The 18,916-nt window shown below is 39.1% G+C and overlaps 4 protein-coding genes and 1 long non-coding RNA gene across 7 annotated transcripts; 2 read left to right on the top strand and 3 right to left on the bottom strand.

Moving 5' to 3' along the window:
* Positions 1-110: 110 nt before the first annotated feature.
* Positions 111-1,078, top strand: LOC128263553 (serine protease easter-like). The gene is made up of 3 exons (XM_052998679.1): positions 111-351; positions 414-632; positions 693-1,078. Exons 1-3 carry the CDS (start codon positions 294-296, stop codon positions 920-922), a joined length of 507 nt encoding a protein of 168 aa, XP_052854639.1. The 5' UTR covers positions 111-293; the 3' UTR covers positions 923-1,078.
* A 154-nt stretch (positions 1,079-1,232) lies between these two features.
* On the bottom strand, positions 1,233-3,247 carry LOC128263552 (6-pyruvoyl tetrahydrobiopterin synthase). The gene is made up of 5 exons (XM_052998678.1): positions 3,157-3,247; positions 2,740-3,093; positions 2,544-2,623; positions 1,738-1,883; positions 1,233-1,676 (listed from the first exon to the last, which is right to left on the bottom strand). Exons 2-5 carry the CDS (start codon positions 2,805-2,807, stop codon positions 1,464-1,466), a joined length of 507 nt encoding a protein of 168 aa, XP_052854638.1. The 5' UTR covers positions 2,808-3,093; positions 3,157-3,247; the 3' UTR covers positions 1,233-1,463.
* Positions 3,248-3,939: 692 nt separating this feature from the next.
* Positions 3,940-18,899, top strand: LOC128263534 (kinesin-like protein KIF14). The gene is made up of 2 exons (XM_052998653.1): positions 3,940-5,540; positions 16,866-18,899. Exons 1-2 carry the CDS (start codon positions 4,098-4,100, stop codon positions 18,765-18,767), a joined length of 3,345 nt encoding a protein of 1,114 aa, XP_052854613.1. The 5' UTR covers positions 3,940-4,097; the 3' UTR covers positions 18,768-18,899.
* LOC128263555 (uncharacterized) lies at positions 7,864-13,837 on the bottom strand. Of its 3 annotated transcripts, none has more exons than XM_052998683.1 (2): positions 13,532-13,837; positions 7,864-8,063 (listed from the first exon to the last, which is right to left on the bottom strand). In XM_052998683.1, exons 1-2 carry the CDS (start codon positions 13,686-13,688, stop codon positions 7,912-7,914), a joined length of 309 nt encoding a protein of 102 aa, XP_052854643.1. In that variant the 5' UTR covers positions 13,689-13,837; the 3' UTR covers positions 7,864-7,911. The 3 variants fall into 3 exon arrangements, with proteins under 3 accessions (XP_052854643.1, XP_052854642.1, XP_052854641.1); XM_052998682.1 differs by lacking the exon at positions 13,532-13,837 and adding an exon at positions 8,720-8,944; XM_052998681.1 differs by lacking the exon at positions 7,864-8,063 and adding an exon at positions 10,452-11,884.
* Positions 14,998-16,906, bottom strand: LOC128263558 (uncharacterized). Its single transcript, XR_008268443.1, has 3 exons — positions 16,768-16,906; positions 15,547-15,982; positions 14,998-15,479 (listed from the first exon to the last, which is right to left on the bottom strand). It is a non-coding gene; the product is annotated as an uncharacterized LOC128263558 (long non-coding RNA).
* Positions 18,900-18,916: the final 17 nt, after the last annotated feature.

Genomic DNA, 18,916 nt, shown 5'->3' with positions numbered 1-18,916 from the left:
AAACTGAACTTTTTTAACTCTTAACTAAAATCTTTTTTCATTTTCCTATCGCTACTTATTTCCGACGTGTCAACATCCATATAAAAGTTCATCGGTATGGAGACTACTCATTGAGTCTTTGCAGTAACATTAAGACCATCACATCGGGAATTGCGGTGTTAGCCTACCTATTGCTTGGGGCTGGCGTAGGATCGGCCTCCTTGCTTTACGGGAATTGTGGAACAAGGAGACAATCACCGAGAACGTGTCGAGGACTCTCAGGGAACCTTTTAAGCGTATATTCGAATCCATGGATGGTTCAGCTGGTCTGTGAGCAAGATAAGATCTGTAGCGGTTCGCTTATCACCTCTCGTAAGTTGTCTAATTCGACATGTCTATAAAATAATCCTTAATATGCCATTATGGCTTTGCAGGCTTTGTTTTGTCGGCTGCGCACTGCTTTTCGTGGGTGTTTCGAGAACCGTCTTATGTCTGCGACAAGGTGCGTTTGGGCCAACAAAACACGGATAACAGCCAGAATACCCAAGTAATTGATATCGAGAGAAAGATAATTCATCCACAATTCAACGTTGGAGAGACATATAAAAATGACATAGCTCTGCTTCGATTGTCTCAAGAGGTCCAGTTTTCAGGTAACTAAAATACATCGCACTGCCAAGAATAACCTTTAAAAATAGAACGCTTTTCCAAAGACTACATTAAGCCGATCTGCTTATTCGCCCATCAACAAGAGACATCATTTGTGGTCGCTAGCTGGCGTAAAACTGAAGATGGAAAAAAATCTAATAGGCTGCAGGCAACCTCTGTAGACAAAGTTGTTCGGCAACTTTGCAACAATTATTTTTGGATGGATTTAGATGATGAATCCCAGATATGTGCTCGCAGTTCATACGAAGGTGTTTGTCCTGGAGAGCTCCATTGATCGCAGGGCAAAGCTACGAGGAAACTTATAGGGTTTTCCTGTTTGGTATTGCCAGCTTTGGATCTCGTGAGTTCTCGTGCTCGAACATTGGTATTTACACAAATGTTACGCATTATATGAACTGGATCAAGTCTGAAATAGACAAATATTCAGATGATTTGATTTTTTAAATCTAAATATGTAGACGCTGACGTCCTTTGATCTTAACTCCTTTATAAATTCTAAAACATTTGAATTGATCAGAAATTAGGACACATTTTTATTTGCTATATTGTTTTTTACTATAGTAAATATTATTAAAAGTCATGAATATATTTTCATTTGCTTTAGTTTTTATTCAGTAATATGTTGCATAAACATAGATTATTTCTACATACTTCGTAATTCGTATAGCTGTTTAATCTCTTACATGGTAAGTGTCTTTTTCTATGGGTGTTTGTTAAGAAGGTTGGGTAAGTGTTCGCTGAGCATTGGTCCAAGTAAATTCGTTAGGCAATGTCACCAAGTTCGAATGCATTTTTAATATATTCTGTCTAGCTGCTTAATCCGAATCCGATGAAATATTGGTGCAGGAATCGTGAGCTATGCGTTTGTTTATGGGATTATAGATACCATTGAGGGGATATGGACCGCGATAGCTGATGATATTCTTTGGTGTCTCATGGATTTTTACCTCGTACAGCAGTTCGGGTTTCTTCAGCTGCAGCCGGATGTTGTCCCAAATATATACGGCCAAATTTTCGGTGGTACTAGGCTACAGGAACAAAGGAAAACATTTATAGTATGAATGTATAGTGTGTTTTCAAGTAATTTACTGTGTCGGCAAAGTATTCCACATCCTTGTCAAGATTTTTGTGATCCAAACGCTTCATAATCACTGTCTCAATCGCTTCCTTTAGCTCGGTGATATTCAGCACCATTCCAGTTCGACGATCGATGGGTCCACGCACGGTTATCTCGACTAAAAGAAATACAATTTTATGTATCTCTATCACTTAAAAAATGTTCGTTTCAATATTATATTAATCTACCATATAGTTAAATTTGCGTTTCGTGGCCATTTTAATGTAAACTTTTTTATCTGTAGTGAGAAAAACCTTTCCCAGATCTGAAATTCTAAACCTTCAATCAACTGGATAAAAATACCCATAAGAAATAGTTGCAATCACACATGATGATATCTAATAAGTATTGAAATCTCAAGTTTCATTGCTTGGTATTTTGCATTATTTCAGAAATAAGAACAAGGGAACAACTAAACAATCGAATCGAATTTCTTAAGGTTAAGCTGGTTGAAAACTGCAAAAATTCCTAGTCCCTAATCTGTCAAGTATAGAGGGGTCTTTCTATGCTGGTTCAAAGCTATTCATTATCAATTCTCGGTCGCCAGTCTACAGATATGATTACACCTTTGAGCGTTGAACTTGAATATGGTTTTGATAGGCGAGCTTGTCGGCCAAGGTTTGCTATTATGGTTAAGCATTTTTCAATCTCGAATTACCAATTGTTGGGGGCTATACATGATTGAGCCTGGGTTAAACGATATGTCTGCCATTTTGCAGGTAATCAGGCATTTAAATGGGGTGCTGTAATTCGTATTTATGGGGTACTTTGGTTTCACCTGTGTAGTTGTGTCCATGGCCATGGAAATTGTTGCACTTGCCGAAGACTTCCAGATTCTCCGCATCGCTTAACTGGGGACTGTGAAATACAAGAGTCGGAAAGTCAACATTAATCGAACTAAATTGGTTTGCAAGCTTGTGATCGAATTATCAATCAATACAATTGATTGATTCGAGTTGATTTAATTTAATTACCTATGTAGACGATGACAGGCGCTGAAAGTCTCGCGACGAGTGAGGAAAGCAACAGGTTGTTGAGACATTCTAAGTCCGATTTATACTATATCTGGATTAGTATCTAGATTATTCAGCTGCACGCCTTAGCACTGTTTTGCAATGAATGCAAAACCTGCTTTCGAATCGCGCTTATTTATGTGGTTTTGGGGGAATAAGGAAATTATAAGCCACAAATGCGGCCGCTGCGAAATCACAACACGTTCGGAACTAGTTACTTTGGAACTACTTAAATCTGATCTGCGTAATTGCAGCTGATTAGATTTTGGTAGTCTCGAGTTCAAAATTGTATTTATATTTTTTGCTATTAATAAGCTGTAACGAAATGCAACTGCAATAATTAACCAGAATTATTTACTGAACACGAATCTGACTTACTGCTAATTATTTATTTGTATTTTTCTATATTTTATTTACTTTTGTCGACGTTGATTGACACAGCTGCTAACAACAACAAAGTGCTATCGGTTATCGGTTAGAGATGAGCTGTTTAAAATTCTCGTGACTGGTTACAGTGACTTTTAAGTTCTCAGTCCGAGTATTTCCGAAGCGTCTGAATCTCTCTCTGGGTTTTCAACAAACGGATGAATCTCTGAATTGCTGAAAATATACTACAAATTTTCAGCAGCTACTGGGTTGCTGAACTCCTGAATTTCCGCAATTTGAATTTTTTATGAAACAACTGTCGAAAAGCTGACCGAATTTCAGTATATTTCAGCAATTCAGACGTTTCGTGAAAAACAAAAAATTTGTAAGGTGCTGAAAATAAATTCATGTCGAGACACTAATTTAAATAAAATAAATTAACAACAGGAAATGACAGTTTTGAAATAATAAGAGAGTTAAGGCAAATGTTGAAATACAAACTATTTTCCAACACTTACTCAAACCAGATATATATCTTTTAAATATTTAAGAACAGAACATGAAGAGAAAATATTTTAGTCAGACTTGGTTTTTCAATTCATTTTTTTTGAGCAAAACAGAATTTCTTTCAAATAATTATTTATTTAAATTGGTTATCTGTAGCTTAACTAACATTATTTAAATACCATTTTTATAACTGTCTATAAGTTACAAAGTGGTTACACTTTAAAGTGACCGTTAAAAAGTAAATAGTTTAAAATCAAATTTTTCCCATCCTTAGTACGTGGCGGCGTTGCCAGACCTCGGGCCGTCCACTAATATCAACCCTGCTTTGTTATCGGCCGACGTCCCTCACTACGAAAATCAACAAACAACGACGCCGCGCAATAATTCGAAACTTCTTGCAACTATTGATTTAAACTGAAGAAAAAGCATTAGAAATCCTAGGAAAGATGAGCAACAAGAGCACTCCAGTGCGCCAACGCATCCAGCAGTTCCAAACACGTGGTCCGCACAAATCGACGCCGGCGTTAGTGGGCAGTGGTCTGCGGAAAAAAGTTCTGATGACGCGGACTGAGGATCGGGATCGGGATCGTCCGGATCAGCTAAATACGGCCTTCAGTGGAGGCACTCCGCAGCCGAAACCCAAGCCCACGGCCCTAAATGCCTGCTACACACCCTCGTCGCTTTACAGGAATAATACCCACACACCCGGGAGACCGAAGACTCCCGGCACCGTAAAATCCAGCTGCAGCCGGGCCAAGGATCGCGACTCCCTGATGGAGTCCTGCCTCAGCGTTTCCGAGGACAGCAACATGATTGTGGCGGTGCGGGTGCGCCCACTGAACGCCCTGGAGTGCACACGTGGTCAGGTCACCAATGTGGTCCAGGTGCATGGCAATAGCAACGAGTTGACCGTGCAGGCAGGCAGCAGTGCCGATTCCTCGGCCGGTGTGACGCACTTCTTCAGCTACGACCAGGTCTACTACTCCTGCGATCCGGAGAGGAAGAACTACGCCTGCCAGGCCAAGGTCTTCGAGGGCACAGCTCGTCCCTTGATCGACACCGCCTTCGAGGGCTACAATGCCTGTTTGTTTGCCTACGGGCAGACGGGTTCTGGTAAATCCTACAGCATGATGGGCATTGAGGCGCTGGACGATGCCGCTCTCGATGGTGGACCGCCGCACGCTGAGGCGGGCATTATTCCCCGATTCTGTCACGAGCTGTTCCGGAGGATTGAGGCGGTGAAGAGGCAGGAGCAGCTGCAGGTCGAGGTGGAGGTCAGCTACTTCGAGATCTACAACGAAAAGATCCACGATTTGCTGAGTGTCCAGCATGCGGCTGCATCAGCATCCGGGGAATCCACTCCCGTCCAGCAACAGCAGCAGCAGCGACCGGCTTTGAAGGTGCGCGAGCACCCCATCTTCGGACCCTATGTCGTGGATCTGAGTGCCCATTCAGTGGACTCTTATTCGGCGCTACGCAACTGGCTGGCCGTGGGCAACTCGCAGCGAGCCACTGCCTCCACGGCGATGAACGACAAGAGCTCTCGCTCGCACTCCATCTTCAATATCGTGCTGAACCTCACCGACCTGAGCAGCGACGATGGTCTGTCTTCGGACACGGACTCCAGCACGGTCTCCTCGCTCCGGCAGACACGGCGCAGCAAGATCAGTCTAGTGGATCTGGCGGGCAGCGAACGCATCAGTGTCTCGGGATCGAATGGCGAGAGGATCCGCGAGGGCGTCAGCATAAACAAGAGCCTGCTGACGCTGGGGAAAGTCATCGCTGCTCTGGCCGATTCCCGCAAGGCCAGCGGGAACGGACCCCTGGGATCCGGAACACCCAGCACCTTTGTCCCTTATCGGGAAAGCGTGCTCACCTGGCTTTTGAGGGTGAGTGTTATTACCTTTTCTTGCACTTATCAACTGGGTTAGTAGGTTGGTCTCCGTTGATAATACCTTATTCTATTGAATGTCGAAATATCCATCAGGCATTTTTAATTAAAACCAAAGGGGTACTCTATATAGTTTGAAAAATATATTCCACTTTTGAATCGCAGGGAAGTTAATAAGCCAAAATTTAATTGAATGTTGTTTAAATTTTCAACAAAGGTTACCACCTATGCACTATACTAGTTTTATGGCCTATTAAGTCCAGAATTATTTTTTAGTACTTTTGTTTTTATAAAAAAAGGTTTTTTCCTTCCCTGACAAATTGAAACAGCGTCGGAGTTTAAACACTATCTAACTTTTTTGTCGATTACTTTAGAAATTAAATAAGTAAATAGAGAAATTTTCCGTACTTTTGCCATCTCCAACGGATCGGTTATCAACACTTTCGCTTTGATTAACTGGTGGGCCACGGAATGAGGTCTCCGCACAATCAGTAATTACCCGGAAAGCAATCAGTACCTATAACTGCACTGGGAATGCACACAACATGTTGACCTCGGTGGAAAGTACCCACGAAAATTGTAAACTGACAAATGTTTATATAATCATAGCCACCGCTTCCATCGAATTGTTGAGCAAATAATATGATATTTGGCTTTCCGCAGATCTCGTGATGCTTGAACTCACTCTTTGTCTCCATGCCCATTGTCTAAAGAGATTTGATCTCGTGACGATGTGTCGTCGCCCTGTCTTTTCAGACCAGCGAATTTGCTTTTATAAAGTCTGAAATTTGCCAAATATGTAGGTACTATGACAGATTTGGTGTTTGCTCATTTAATTATATGTTAGGCTAATAACTTTAATTAAAATGTAGCTACAAAATTGTATGAAAAACATGAAAAGGAAGAAGAGATCATCAAAAGATTAGATTGGGTTTAACTGAGGCTTTTGGGATAAAATATGAGATGTTTCCCTATGTCAAAACTTAAGTTCATCTACCATTTGCTTTTTTTTTATTTCTAGATAAAAACACAGACCCAGTTTATTATTTATTGTTGTCTTATCACGTTTGAAAATTAAGCTTTTTATCTTGGCCTTAAATTTAAATCAAAGACCTCCCCGCGCCCCAATCAATTGAGTGATTAAAGCCTTCTTATCATACATATTTAAGCTCATATCTATTTCAACTTCTGTCGTGCTTTTTTTTATTTGCTTATAAAATATATGACCTTATACAATGGCACGTTTAATGCATTTTAGAATATTATTTTTTAAAAAGCTAATAAAAAAAAGATAGCAGTTGCTTTATTTGCTTTCAGATTTTATTGACTCAACGTTTTTCGTTGTTGTGATTTTAGGACATCTAGATAAACACCTCGAAAAAGATTTGTTTTTACAAATAAAAAACTTAAGGCCTTTAATCACAGCAAGATACCAAGTTTTACCTTGTAAGTTTTATAGATTTAGTCAAAGCTTTTATACAATTGAATTGTAAGTCTGTTAGAGCCTTGTTTGCAAATCTCATGACTAAAAAAAGTTGTTTTTTTAAATTTTATTACATAAACCCTTTAGATTTTTTTAAAAATAATAAATATTTGTTTCACGATTTTAACCAATTGGCTTTAAGTTTTCGTTAGCATGTCACATACTTATGTTTATACTTCAAGTTAACAACTGCTCTCAATGAAAAATCACAAGCTTTTGCCCACTTTAGTATTATGTACCTTGACTATTGATATATTACAAGGTTTAGTTAATCCATCAACAAGAGTTTTATATAATAGTAATCTACGTCTAAAAAAAGGTGCACTTTACTTTTTACGGCGTATTTTATAATCACTCTCCATGTTCGATGAGTAATTACAGGGCGCCAGAGTGAAGACTCTTGATTGAAGGTACTAGAAAGTCCACACACTTGCCTTTTCTCCTTAAAACCCGTTCCACTAAGTGTTGTTTATTGTCTAGCCACTTTAATTTAAGTTACGGTAGTATTCCCTTGAGAATCCTAACTTGTTTCAGTTTAAATATATGGTCTTTGCCATAAAAGGTGAGGACAAATATTTGCTGGAATGGCGTCGTTCCCAATTGTATCGTAAGCAAGTTAAAAGGAACCCCTTGGGATCTTTATAAGAAAACGACAAACATTGTTGGGCAACCTGGAAGACCAAGCGACCTTGTTCGAGTCCATATTTGATTGTACTTTTTGCTTTCCATTGTTTCTATGACTGACTATCTTTTAAGTACTTTTCCTATCTTTGCATAATAAACACAAGTTCCATGTACATCTCTTTGCCAACCCAACGATTTAAAAATACTTTGAAGATAATGTTCTTTTTTATTGTATTTTATTTTTTCCTGGTGTACTCTGGTGCTAAAACAATATAACACTTGATACGTTATCGCGTCTCCTAAGTTGCGACACCAACAATTTCAATTGTTGCTGTCGTCGCCTTTTTCCACATTTACAGGCTGTAGGCTCGCATTTACAATTGCCCTTGCTCAACTTTTTACCGTCCTTAAGAGCTGCAATAACAATTAGAACACAATATGAATAATTTACAAATATAGGAGATATGTGGTAACAACAAATTTACACATTTTACACGTTTAGTATACGTAAATTAAAAACAATCAGCTTTTGCACACAAAACACTGATTATAAACAAATTGAGATATCTAATTCCTAGTAAAGATATAAAGAAAAGTTATTTGTTACAATTTATAAGTTAAGTATAACTTTACAGCTAACCTTTAGCATCAAACACTTTTTTTTCATAGATTTTATATATATAAACTAGTTATAAACTCGCTTCCATCCCATATATAATTGGATTCAACCTCTGTTTTAAATATTTAGATTAATTATAGTCTTAAAGTCTTTCAACCGTTTCTGTTTATAGCCGCATTTAGACACCGCTCCATCATAAAATCCTATACAAATTTAAGCTAGCCCATTATTTAATAATATTTGTAAATGTTAACCTGCTATTAGGTGGCATTTAAATTTAAGTTGTTTTCTTTTGCTAAAATATTTTGACCAAATTTATTTTCCTATTTAAATAATTTACCAACTAGGATAAAAAAAACCTTTGTATGAGCACAACAAACACATACATATGAAAGTTAGTTTTAAACCTCATAATGTTTTAGTATTGTCAATAGTATTTATCTTAATTAACCTTGCGACTTCCCTCCTGTGGAAGTTCTCAATTTTTTTATTAGGCGGTTCAGCATTTTTACGGACTCCTTACGAAAAATCCTTTTTTTTTATATTTTGTAAGTATTATTTTTAAACTCTGTATGACCTTCACATGGCTGCAAGAACTTTGGAACTGGAAGTGTCGAGCTTCAGGCAACCTTTCTAAATAAGTTCCCAGCAAACTTATTCGTGTGCAAAGCCCCTAGAAACCGCAGTGAATTTTTAATCAAAATTTCCCGAACCCTCTACGGTTAGCCACAAGCATTGTCTAGATAATGGGTGGATGTGGGTTTCAAATATGCATAATCCAGAAACATCGACTTGCGTGTAAATGGAGTACGGTTCACACCGATTTGAAAATTCGTTGATCTGTCGTGTCTAATACGCAAAGCGTGCCACTGCATGACTACGTCATTATATTACTTTTATTATTAGCAACAGATGAGGTATGTCGGCGATGTGAATTTCCAAATAAGCCACGTTTTTAGTTCACAAATTAACGCTAATTAACCGGATCGATACAATGTGGCATTTAAATAAATATAAAGCCATATCAATATGAATAATGTCAGAAAATTTCAAACCGAATTTTGTTGCTAATTGAACAACACTCATGATTTTTCACTGGAGGCAGGTCTGTTGCTATTTAAATAATTGAGTAATATATATTGAATTTATGAAGAAGAAAAATTAATAGAAAAGCGAAAGTTTAGTAAAATTATTATACTTTAGGCACGTTTGCATGAAGCAATGGAACGTGTGCTTTCGATTCCAGTTTCTAACATAACAACAATTGTAATTTAAGCCAGCTAGTAATTCTATAATTCGCTCTTTCACCCTCCTATTCTATTCTATTCTACTCCCTGAGCCAACTGGTTAGCATTGAATATGAAATGAATCGAATTCATTGTATAAACAACTGAGTTTATGGCTTCCCGCCATGAGTTGTTTTTCTCAAATGCCGCTTTCCCCGCACACCCCATTGCAGCACATACCAATGCATACTCATTCATATATATACGTGGATATATGGCATGTGGGGCGATTCACAATTTGATCATCCCATCGGGGAACCGGGAGAAAGATCGTTTTAAATTTTGATACCCGGCTGTTCTTGACATTTATGATTAAAGCTCCCGGCCAGCTGATCTCATCAACTCGAGTCAAATGTTTATTGCTCTAATTCAATTCAGTTTAGTTGAGTGGGAAATAATTGAAGTAAGGTTATGTTTGGGCAAACTTTGATTGTTTAAACGAGAGATCTAGGAAACTATTTGGTTACTGTCGCATGGTCAAGTTCCAGGTCGTTTTATTAAGATTCGAGGTTTTCTTTTTCTGGGTCAGAATCAGTTCCCAGGGTAATCCATTAAGCACCGACCTTAGGCATCAAGTATTTACCCAATTTGATATTTAACTTTTATTTAACCTGAGGAATATTTTTCGATTAGTCTACAAAAGACATATTAACTTCAATTAGTGAATTGGTGCGAGACGGAAAGATTTCCGTAGAGATTTGGGAATTTTTTGGAAAACTAAACCAGTTTCAGTCGGTGGTCTAAACTGACCCACCTCAATGTAAAGTCAAATGGTAATTTAAAATCGTTGACTAGTTTAAGGCAGTTTTTCCTATAAAACCTTCCACTTTCTCCTTTTTTTTTAGTTATTAATAATGCCTGCTATAATAATGTTAAATGAAAACAATAATTTCAAAATTATATTTTTTATAATTTGTAGTTTTATTGATTTTTATATAATTTAAATTAAACATTAATATATAATATATATGATATATAACATTGTATAAATTGAAAATTTTCTCGATACCTGCAAGCAAATTTCTTCACAAATCAATACATTTTTGATCAATTTCTTAAATAACTAATGCAAATGTTAAATCGTTTTTATATTATTTCCGTCTTTCTTTTTGGACAGTTAAGCTTGAACACCAAATAACCTAATAATATTTTCGGGTTTTCTGTAATTATAAGTTGCGTTAACAAAATTTAACTTGGCATAAACTTTTAAAACATGTTCAACTTTTACATTTATATCAATATTACGATTACTTTTGACACTTGCTCGGACTGTGCAATAATCAGTTGGTATTACAATAAATATATGGGGAATGTCTAATATAGACAAGGATACAATAAAAATCGGGGTCCAAAGTATATACGTAGCTACACATATATCGAAAAAAATAATAATTATAAACCTTAATTTTCGCCAATGAAGCATTTTCTGTGGTTATAGTTTATATTATGTTTTGTTAATATGGTATACCTGTAACTGATCCAATTAGGTCGAAAAAAAGAACGAAAAAAACACAATTTTAGCTTTAACAATTTTCTACTGCAGTTTACTCAGTCTCTCGTACGCAAAATAGAAAATTCAGTTTTTCTGCTAATTTTGCTTCCCTTGTTTTTTTTTTGTTTTTGTCTATTTTTCATGGTGTTCTCGATTGCCTAAGGTCAAAAAAATGCGTTGGTCAAGCGGGGCAGGTTTTCGTTATTTGATTTCTATCATCGTGCGCTGTTTGTTTGTCGGTAAACAAATTATTGTTTATATAGTTGTACATAACTGCGAAGTTGGCGTAAAAACGAAGTTGTAGTAGATAATTGGTAAAGGGAGTTGTAAATTGGTATCAAGTTGTTCTTTCTCTTGTAAATGGTAGTGTATTCGCGATGCGGAAATGCTGGGGCAACCATTCAAAAAAAGGGGCAATCTTCGTCTTTAACAGCTTTTTTCTCTTTTCTCCTCTGATTTTTCTTTGTTTTTGTTGTAACTTCAGGTTTTTTCCTCTTTTCAAGTTTTGTTTTTCTTTCCTTTCTTCTGGTTGTATATTAATATATATGGCATTTCGCGAATGTCTGTGGGAATCGTCTGCAGTAGCGTCGTCCCGCTCCCTCTCACACCTTGCAGCTCTGGGGGGCGGCAAGGACGGAGGACACCACCTCGTGGCTGTGATTGTGGGCGTGCTCCAGCTCATGGTCGTGCATCTCCTCCTCGTCCTCGCAGATGCTGTCATGGTGCTTGCGCTGCTCCCTCTTGCGCATGTAGTTGATGAGCGGCCGCTTCTTGTGTTCCTTGCAGAAAGGACAATCCTTCCTCAACTGCTTCTCGGTTTTTATCTGCTTGCATTTCTCTGTAAGCAAATGAATAGGATAGGACCATAATTAGTTAAGGTCGCACTATCAGTTTGCCCTCGTCTGTATCCCGCTCTCTGTTTTTGGCCTACGTGCCCACTGAAACGCCCTTCTGGGCCAAACAGCTGATTTTTGACTACGTGACGTCGCTGCTTATACGCACACGGCGTCACGTCGCCATCGATGAGATTCCCATTAACATCTCCGCTTTTAAAATGTCTGTCGTGACCCTGTGACCCAAACAGCTGTGTTCAAAATATTAGATTATTATAAATTTTAAAATCTGCGCAAAGCAAAACTATACGAAAAACTTAAATGTTTTAGTTTGTTCAAAAAATTTTTTTAATTAAACTGTTGGTCATAAATTTAAGCAATACCGAATTTTTTTGAAGATTTGAAAGGGTTTAGTTAATTTTTTGAGAAAGCTAAAATTTGATATTGTTCCTTTATTATATATTTGAACAAACACTTGTAGTGCTTAGGTGACCTGGCTACGTTGATTATACTATTTCGTTGATTGCTCAATTGACCATGTTAAATGGTTATTGTTGATTAAAGCCCAGCCGATCCATGTGAAAAAGTTCTATTCATAGCCTGTGATAAGCGACCTTGCATAATCTGTAATTGTACTCCACACAGTACAAAATTGTGATCTATTGATTTTTCACTAAAAAGTAAAGATAATGCTTAACGATTCAGTTTGTTATATAAAGCTTTGATTTAAAAATGATTTTATAATAATCTGTATACTCTTCAAAAACAAATTTTCATTTACGTAAGCATAATATCTAAAATATTATATATTGAATTCAAAAGGATTCGTTTTTTTTTTTGTGTACATGATAAAGCAGAGGGCATAGTCATATACTACTCGGATAAAAGCAACAACAAAAGTTTACCTTTCGCACACCTCAGTTTTGTTATTGCGCTTTAATTTTAACACACAAACACAATGAAGCCCTGTTTTATTTGTCTTCCACCAAAAAGAATCCATTGTCCAACCACCTGCTCAACTTTTTGTGAGCCATTTCTGGAGGTACAGTCATGTCTGTCTATTTAATTATCGTAAACAGATCGAATGGACTCGACTGACCTCCATAAGATTAAGTTGATTCACCTTTAAAATAGCCATGCAAAGTATTATTTTTGGTTTCTTTTATGATTTTCCACGAGTTACGATATACTCTTTTGTTTACCTGCATAAAATAATTGCGCTTCAACTTTAAAATGCCGGAAATTTGTTATTAAACCTTGTCTACGTGTTTATAGCTGCTATATGCAATTAAGCGCCAATATCTTACAGCACGTGGATTTAAGCCGTAAATACATATGTATAAAAGGGGGGCTTTGATAAGCCAAGTTGCGCCGAGAAACTTTAGACACCCTGTGTTTGTGCGCAAAAAATTAAGGCGTGTTCCCCGCACACATACACATGCGGCCAAGAAATCAGGCTGGCTATTTATAAATTCTTGCAAAAACAACAAACAACACACGCAATTCACAAATACAACTACGGAACGCGCTTTTTTCTTTATCTCTTGTTTTTTTTTCCCCAGTGCATTTGCGCGTATACGATTCAAAGTTTAACGCTTTTGGCTATGGTTTGGATTACCGCCTTATGGAGATGGTCTGGCCAAAAAAATTACCTTGCACTCGACTGTAGCAATCCTTGACCGCATGAGGGGATGTGGTGGATTCGAGGGTTCCGTAGGGAAACTGCTCGTAGTCCCGGTAATATCCGTTGCGCATCGAACCGCCATATGCCATCGTAGTATCGCTAACGCAGAATCCCCAAACATCCATGTTGGAAGTTGTTTTTTTTTTTTGTTTTTCTTATTTTTCGCCTTGTAAGGAGCGTTGCAACGCTATTGATTGCGTGTGTTTTTCTCTCTTTTTTTAAAACGCGCGTTGTGCGAGGTCGTTTCACTTTGTCGTCTCTCTGATTTCTTGGGCGTCCAATGAACTCAGTTTGAATCACTTTGCTTCTGCTTTTGAATAACTCGTATTTTTTAATGCACTTTTGTGTGGAATACCAAGTCAAGGTATCGGTATCTGCTATCTTATGCAGTGGATTGTATATTTCTTTGAAATTTCACCGAAATTCGATGTACTCTGGTGGATGTCTCTCATGAAACTGAAAGCCGAACGCTAGAATTACTGCATTTTTGTAGCCGTCGTGCCTTCGGCTCTTGATTTTCTGCCGACTTCGTGTCTCCACTATATTTACTGCTGTGTTTTTGTGTGAAGATGTGAGGACAGTCGAGGGCAAACAAATAAAACATATAACATTGTTCATTAAAAGCTGCTACATTTTAGCAAAAAGCTTTTTATTAAATTAGATATCTGTTGCCACAGTTTTTTTTAAGTTTGGGAAATATATAAATTGTCTACCTTGAAAAAGGTGGTTAAGAGGTCTTTGATATTGATTTTTTACAAAACAATTTTTTTTTCATTTAAAGGCAAAATACAATACTGTACAATACCAATTGTTAGGTATTACCACTATATTTTTTCGAGTTTCTGTTAATACTGTTGTGCCCGCGATTGTATATGTGTATGCCTGTTTATAAACATGTATATATGGCATTGTGTTTTGTTGTGTTTTCGCGTCTCGTGCTTTTGTTGAAACTTGCACTTCCACCCGAACCGGCCCCTTCGAGTGTTTCCATAGTGGTTACAGCTCTCACATGAGGCACAGTGGAACGCATCTATTTTAATTTATTTTTTTTTTACAAACAACAATTTTCCAAATGATTCACCCTGTGTTAGTTTGTTCATTTTTAATAAATGTTAATTAACTGGGGGCATGAAAAATACTCTTGGAAGTTTTTCTTATTAGTAACCAATTGCTAATACCGAAAAGATGACGAAAAACGGTAGTCATGAGAGGGATTTGACAAATGTTCGACGGCTGATCATTTGGGGATTGAAATATATGTGTATAAGTTTCACTAATAATCGTCTAGACTGCAGGTCGACCATGTTCAAATTATGCCTCATTTATCAAACGAAATTCGGTTACCCAAGATGAATAAAAATCGCACAAAATATGTATAATCACAGGCTGCATTTTTTTCAGCTCGCTATAGGTTCGTCGTTTTCCTACGATTTCGTAAATTTGCGTAAACCTAGTGTTAATAAAGGGTCTACGTCATTTTAGCCAGTTCTGATCAAGGTTTTTGTTGTATTTTCGTTATAATACATACCGCCTTTTTAGCGGGTTTTTGCGGTTTTAGTTTAATACATGCGAATTTCGGTCATTACCAGAGATCGTGACAGATTTTTAAAGGTGGGAGGACGTTCAAAACCTATATTTAGTTCAAAATGTGGTTATATGGAACGTTTTGGTACGCGGATGACTAACGTCGATTCCCGGCATTGATTGATTTAATTTGCAGTTAATGGACCCAGTTTCAGACAATCAGGCAGCCACGACAGGCCCCTTGAGGTCACTTGGAGTTATGGAAATAATTTTTTAAGCGAAAACACTTTAGTTTTGACCACTGTGCACGCCTACGCCGCTGCTGCTGCGCAGTTTGTGTAATCATCCATCCTCTTTCCGATTCGCCCTCTTGTTTAGCCCACGGTGCTGACCTGCTTAATCAAACAAGTGTCACTTACGCACACTGCCAAGAATGTGTACTAAATAGTTAATACAAACCTATATTTGAATACATATGAGCAATGTACACAGCAACAAAAATACATGGATCGGCACAATTATGTTTATTTATCTAAATTTTGCATATGTTTAACATGGGCCCACGGAAATTATCATATTTCCGAGTTCAAATCCTTCCTCTTCCCTGAGAATTAAATTACATTTTTGTTCTGCTTGTAATGTTGGAAAACATCTGGTTCAAAATTATTTAGAAATTCGTAAAATTTACAATAAAATAATTTAATTTTGTTCTGTGTGAGAGCAAGTAAATTTATTTGATTGGCACAACAACTTGTCTATTGTCGTCTTCCTCCTCGCACTGCAGTTTCTGATAAGTTGGGTGATAATGATCATCAGTAGGTGCCTTTGTCACGGTAGTTTTACGCAAACAGATGGGTGGAGCCTTATCAATTTGCCCGGCCTTATCGCTCCAAGTCTACAATCGAAAACACATACTCGAAGGTTTAGATTGTCTATTTTTCATTCCTTGAGATTTTCACGCATCTGTTGTGAGTGCTTTTGAGTGCCTTAAAGTCGCCATGGGTTTGTTATTTACCCCTCACATACGGGCGTATATTGCTTTTACAAAAATGTTCAAGAAGTAGAAACCAATTTTGTCTTATCAATTTGATTTTATGGTATTCAATAATGGAATGTCTTATAGCGGGACCAGTTCTTTGAATTGTTTGATAAGTCGCTTCGAAAATATATATTTATTGGGACTCTTATGTATTATATTTTATTCAGACCGTATTTCATATGAAATCATCCTTATCACATCGAAGTTAAATGGACCATTTTCAATAACAATTCCATATGGGAAACAAGATTATATAAATAGGTTTTTTATTCAAATTCTTTAAAAATATGTCGCTTAAATAGCTTCTATTTGCACTCGTACTTTTATAATCCAAAATAATTTTAACAAATGGTTCTTTAAGAATTTTTCTTGATTTTTATTTATACAAATTAAAAAAAATTCAAAATAGTGGGCCATTTTCAAGAAAAACTTTTGAAATAGATTTAATCCAAAATCATACATTAAAAATTATTCATATTTAAATTTAATTTAGGGGGACCGATTAGTAAACATGAAACCGACTTATAATAGTGATTAAAATTAATTTATTTGTTACATTTATTTTTCTTTCATCCGCTATGAGTAACGCTTTAAAAATATAAGGTTTCGTTTCGACCCTGCAAATAAATAGCTTGATTTACCTTAGAGATTAACGTCCAAACAATACAATTAGTCACTTGAAGACAAAATGCATCCCAAAATGCGTCTCAATATATGTGTTGCTGTCTCCTCTTTCCAGGAAAATCTCGGTGGGAACTCGAAGACAGTCATGTTGGCCACCATATCGCCGGCTAGCCTGCATGCGGATGAGACATTGGCCACTTTGCGGTACGCCTGTAAGGCGCGTTCCATCGTCAACCGGGTGAAGGTGAACGAGTCGCCCCACGACAAGATCATCCGGGATCTGCGCGCCGAAGTGGATCGCCTGAAGTCGCTGAGGAATGAGTACGAACGCCAGCGGCGCTTATCCGGCAACAATAACAATCCAGTGCCGCGTAAGATCATCATCGAGACGTCGGTGGACGAAACGGAGGTGGAGGCACTGCGTCAGCAGCTGGCCGAGCGGGAAAGGGAACTGAATCGAGCCCAGAAGTCGTGGATGGAGAAGCTCAAGGAGGCGGAGGACCAGCGCAAGTCGGAGTTGCGTGTCCTGAAACGTCGAGGGTTGGCCCTGGAACTAACCGCCGAGCAGAAGCAGGCCTGCTTGGTGAATCTCACCGCAGATCCCATACTGAGTGGCACCTTGTTCTACCTTCTGCCGCAAGGACTGGTGCGCATTGGCAGGGGTCGTCTGCCAGGAGGGTGTGCCAACTCCCAGCCGGACATTGTACTAGATGGCCCACTTGTGGCCCTGCAGCACTGCAGCATCGAGCACGAGCGCGGTGGCAAGCTATTTGTCACTCCCGGCAGCGAGGACTTTGAAACCTATGTGAACGGAGAACTCCTGCAAGAGCGACGTCAGCTGTTCCATGGTGACCGTCTAGTTATTGGTGGTTCCCACTATTTCCGCATCTCCAATCCCTTCTGCTCGCAAAGGGGCAAGGCGGAGCACCCTGTGGACTTCCAGCTGGCCCACCAGGAGATCCTGCAAAAGCAGGAGCAGCAGTTGCGCTTGGAGTTGGAGGCGGAGAAGCGAGCGGCTCTGACGCGGATCGAACAGGAGCGGGCCCAGCATGCCCGGGACTTTGAGGAGCGGCTGCAGTGCCTCGAACTGGAGCAGTTCAAGTACAAGTGCAACAGCGAGATGTTAGAGACGGAGCGCCAAGCCTTGGCTTTGGCCCAGCAGCAGGAGCATACTCCCTTGAGGCAGGAGGATGCAGCAGCGTCGACGCCAGCCCAGAAATCCACCATCCTAGAGGACATCCAACGCATCATGCTGAATCCCTCGGAGGAGAGTCTGCATAAAACACAGCTGATGGTCAAGGAGGCCACCCAACGCTGTCGCCAGTTGGACCTGCCCTTGGAGTTCCGGCAAACCCAGACGCCCGATGAGTTTGGCCTGCTGCGCACTGTAATCCTGATCCTGGACAAGCAGCGTGGCCTCAAGGCCGAGTGGCCCACTGCCCGCTTGGGTGTGTGGTTGGATTTGGTCAGGGAACAGCAGCAGGAGAAACTGAATGCCAAGACCATTTTCCAGACTGTCGAGGTTGACTGGGAACCCCTGGATGCGGACCTCAACGAGACGCTGAGCGACACCCACAACTCCAGTCGCATTGCCCTGAACTTGAGCGCCATGAAGGATGTGCTGCTTAATAAACCGCTGAAGAGGCTACTGAATGTGTCCAGCAGCAGCAATACGCCATCGCCGGCCAGCCAACTGGTGCAGTACACCAAACGCCTGCTGACCTACGATCCCGAGGAGACGCCAGGCAGCCAGAGTAGTTTCACCGCCCTCGTTCATCAGGAGCTGCAGGTGATGCAGCGATCCGCCCAACGACTGCATAGGCACTGCGAGACGGCCCTGCTCGAGCGGGAGAATCAGCAGGACGGCGGTGTCCTGGCCGTCAGCATTCAGGAGGCACTGTCCCGGCTGGACACCGTACTCAATGGAATGCACACTTCGTTGGCTCGGGCGGAGGCCACTGCAAATGTCACCTCGCCGACGAAAACACAGAAGGCAGTGCGCTTTCTTATCGATTGACGACCGATTAGTTCCCACCTTGGACTAGATTTTATGCTGCAATGTGCTTTGTGTTTGTTTTTATGTTTTTAAATATATATATATATATTTTGTATTGGTTTTTAAAAATAAAATATTGATAGCACCAACAATAATAACTGATTTACATA

The sequence above is a fragment of the Drosophila gunungcola genome, unplaced genomic scaffold, assembly GCF_025200985.1.
Source record: "Drosophila gunungcola strain Sukarami unplaced genomic scaffold, Dgunungcola_SK_2 000001F, whole genome shotgun sequence".
Lineage (NCBI taxonomy): Eukaryota > Metazoa > Arthropoda > Insecta > Diptera > Drosophilidae > Drosophila > Drosophila gunungcola.
Note: the sequence above shows the minus strand (reverse complement) of the source record. Positions and strands in the feature narration are given on the sequence as shown.

Coding starts and splice junctions, on each gene's coding strand:
- LOC128263553 (XM_052998679.1), top strand. CDS start 294: ATGGTTCAGCTGGTCTGTGAGCAAGATAAGATCTGTAGCGGTTCGCTT. Junction 352..413: donor CGGTTCGCTTATCACCTCTC/GTAAGTTGTCTA, acceptor ATGGCTTTGCAG/GCTTTGTTTTGTCGGCTGCG. Junction 633..692: donor TCAAGAGGTCCAGTTTTCAG/GTAACTAAAATA, acceptor GCTTTTCCAAAG/ACTACATTAAGCCGATCTGC.
- LOC128263552 (XM_052998678.1), bottom strand. CDS start 2,807: ATGTCTCAACAACCTGTTGCTTTCCTCACTCGTCGCGAGACTTTCAGC. Junction 1,884..2,543: donor CCATGGACACAACTACACAG/GTGAAACCAAAG, acceptor TATTTCTTTTAG/TCGAGATAACCGTGCGTGGA. Junction 1,677..1,737: donor TGGAATACTTTGCCGACACA/GTAAATTACTTG, acceptor TTGTTCCTGTAG/CCTAGTACCACCGAAAATTT.
- LOC128263534 (XM_052998653.1), top strand. CDS start 4,098: ATGAGCAACAAGAGCACTCCAGTGCGCCAACGCATCCAGCAGTTCCAA. Junction 5,541..16,865: donor TGCTCACCTGGCTTTTGAGG/GTGAGTGTTATT, acceptor TCCTCTTTCCAG/GAAAATCTCGGTGGGAACTC.
- LOC128263555 (XM_052998681.1), bottom strand. CDS start 13,688: ATGGATGTTTGGGGATTCTGCGTTAGCGATACTACGATGGCATATGGC. Junction 11,885..13,531: donor TTGCTACAGTCGAGTGCAAG/GTAATTTTTTTG, acceptor ATTTGCTTACAG/AGAAATGCAAGCAGATAAAA.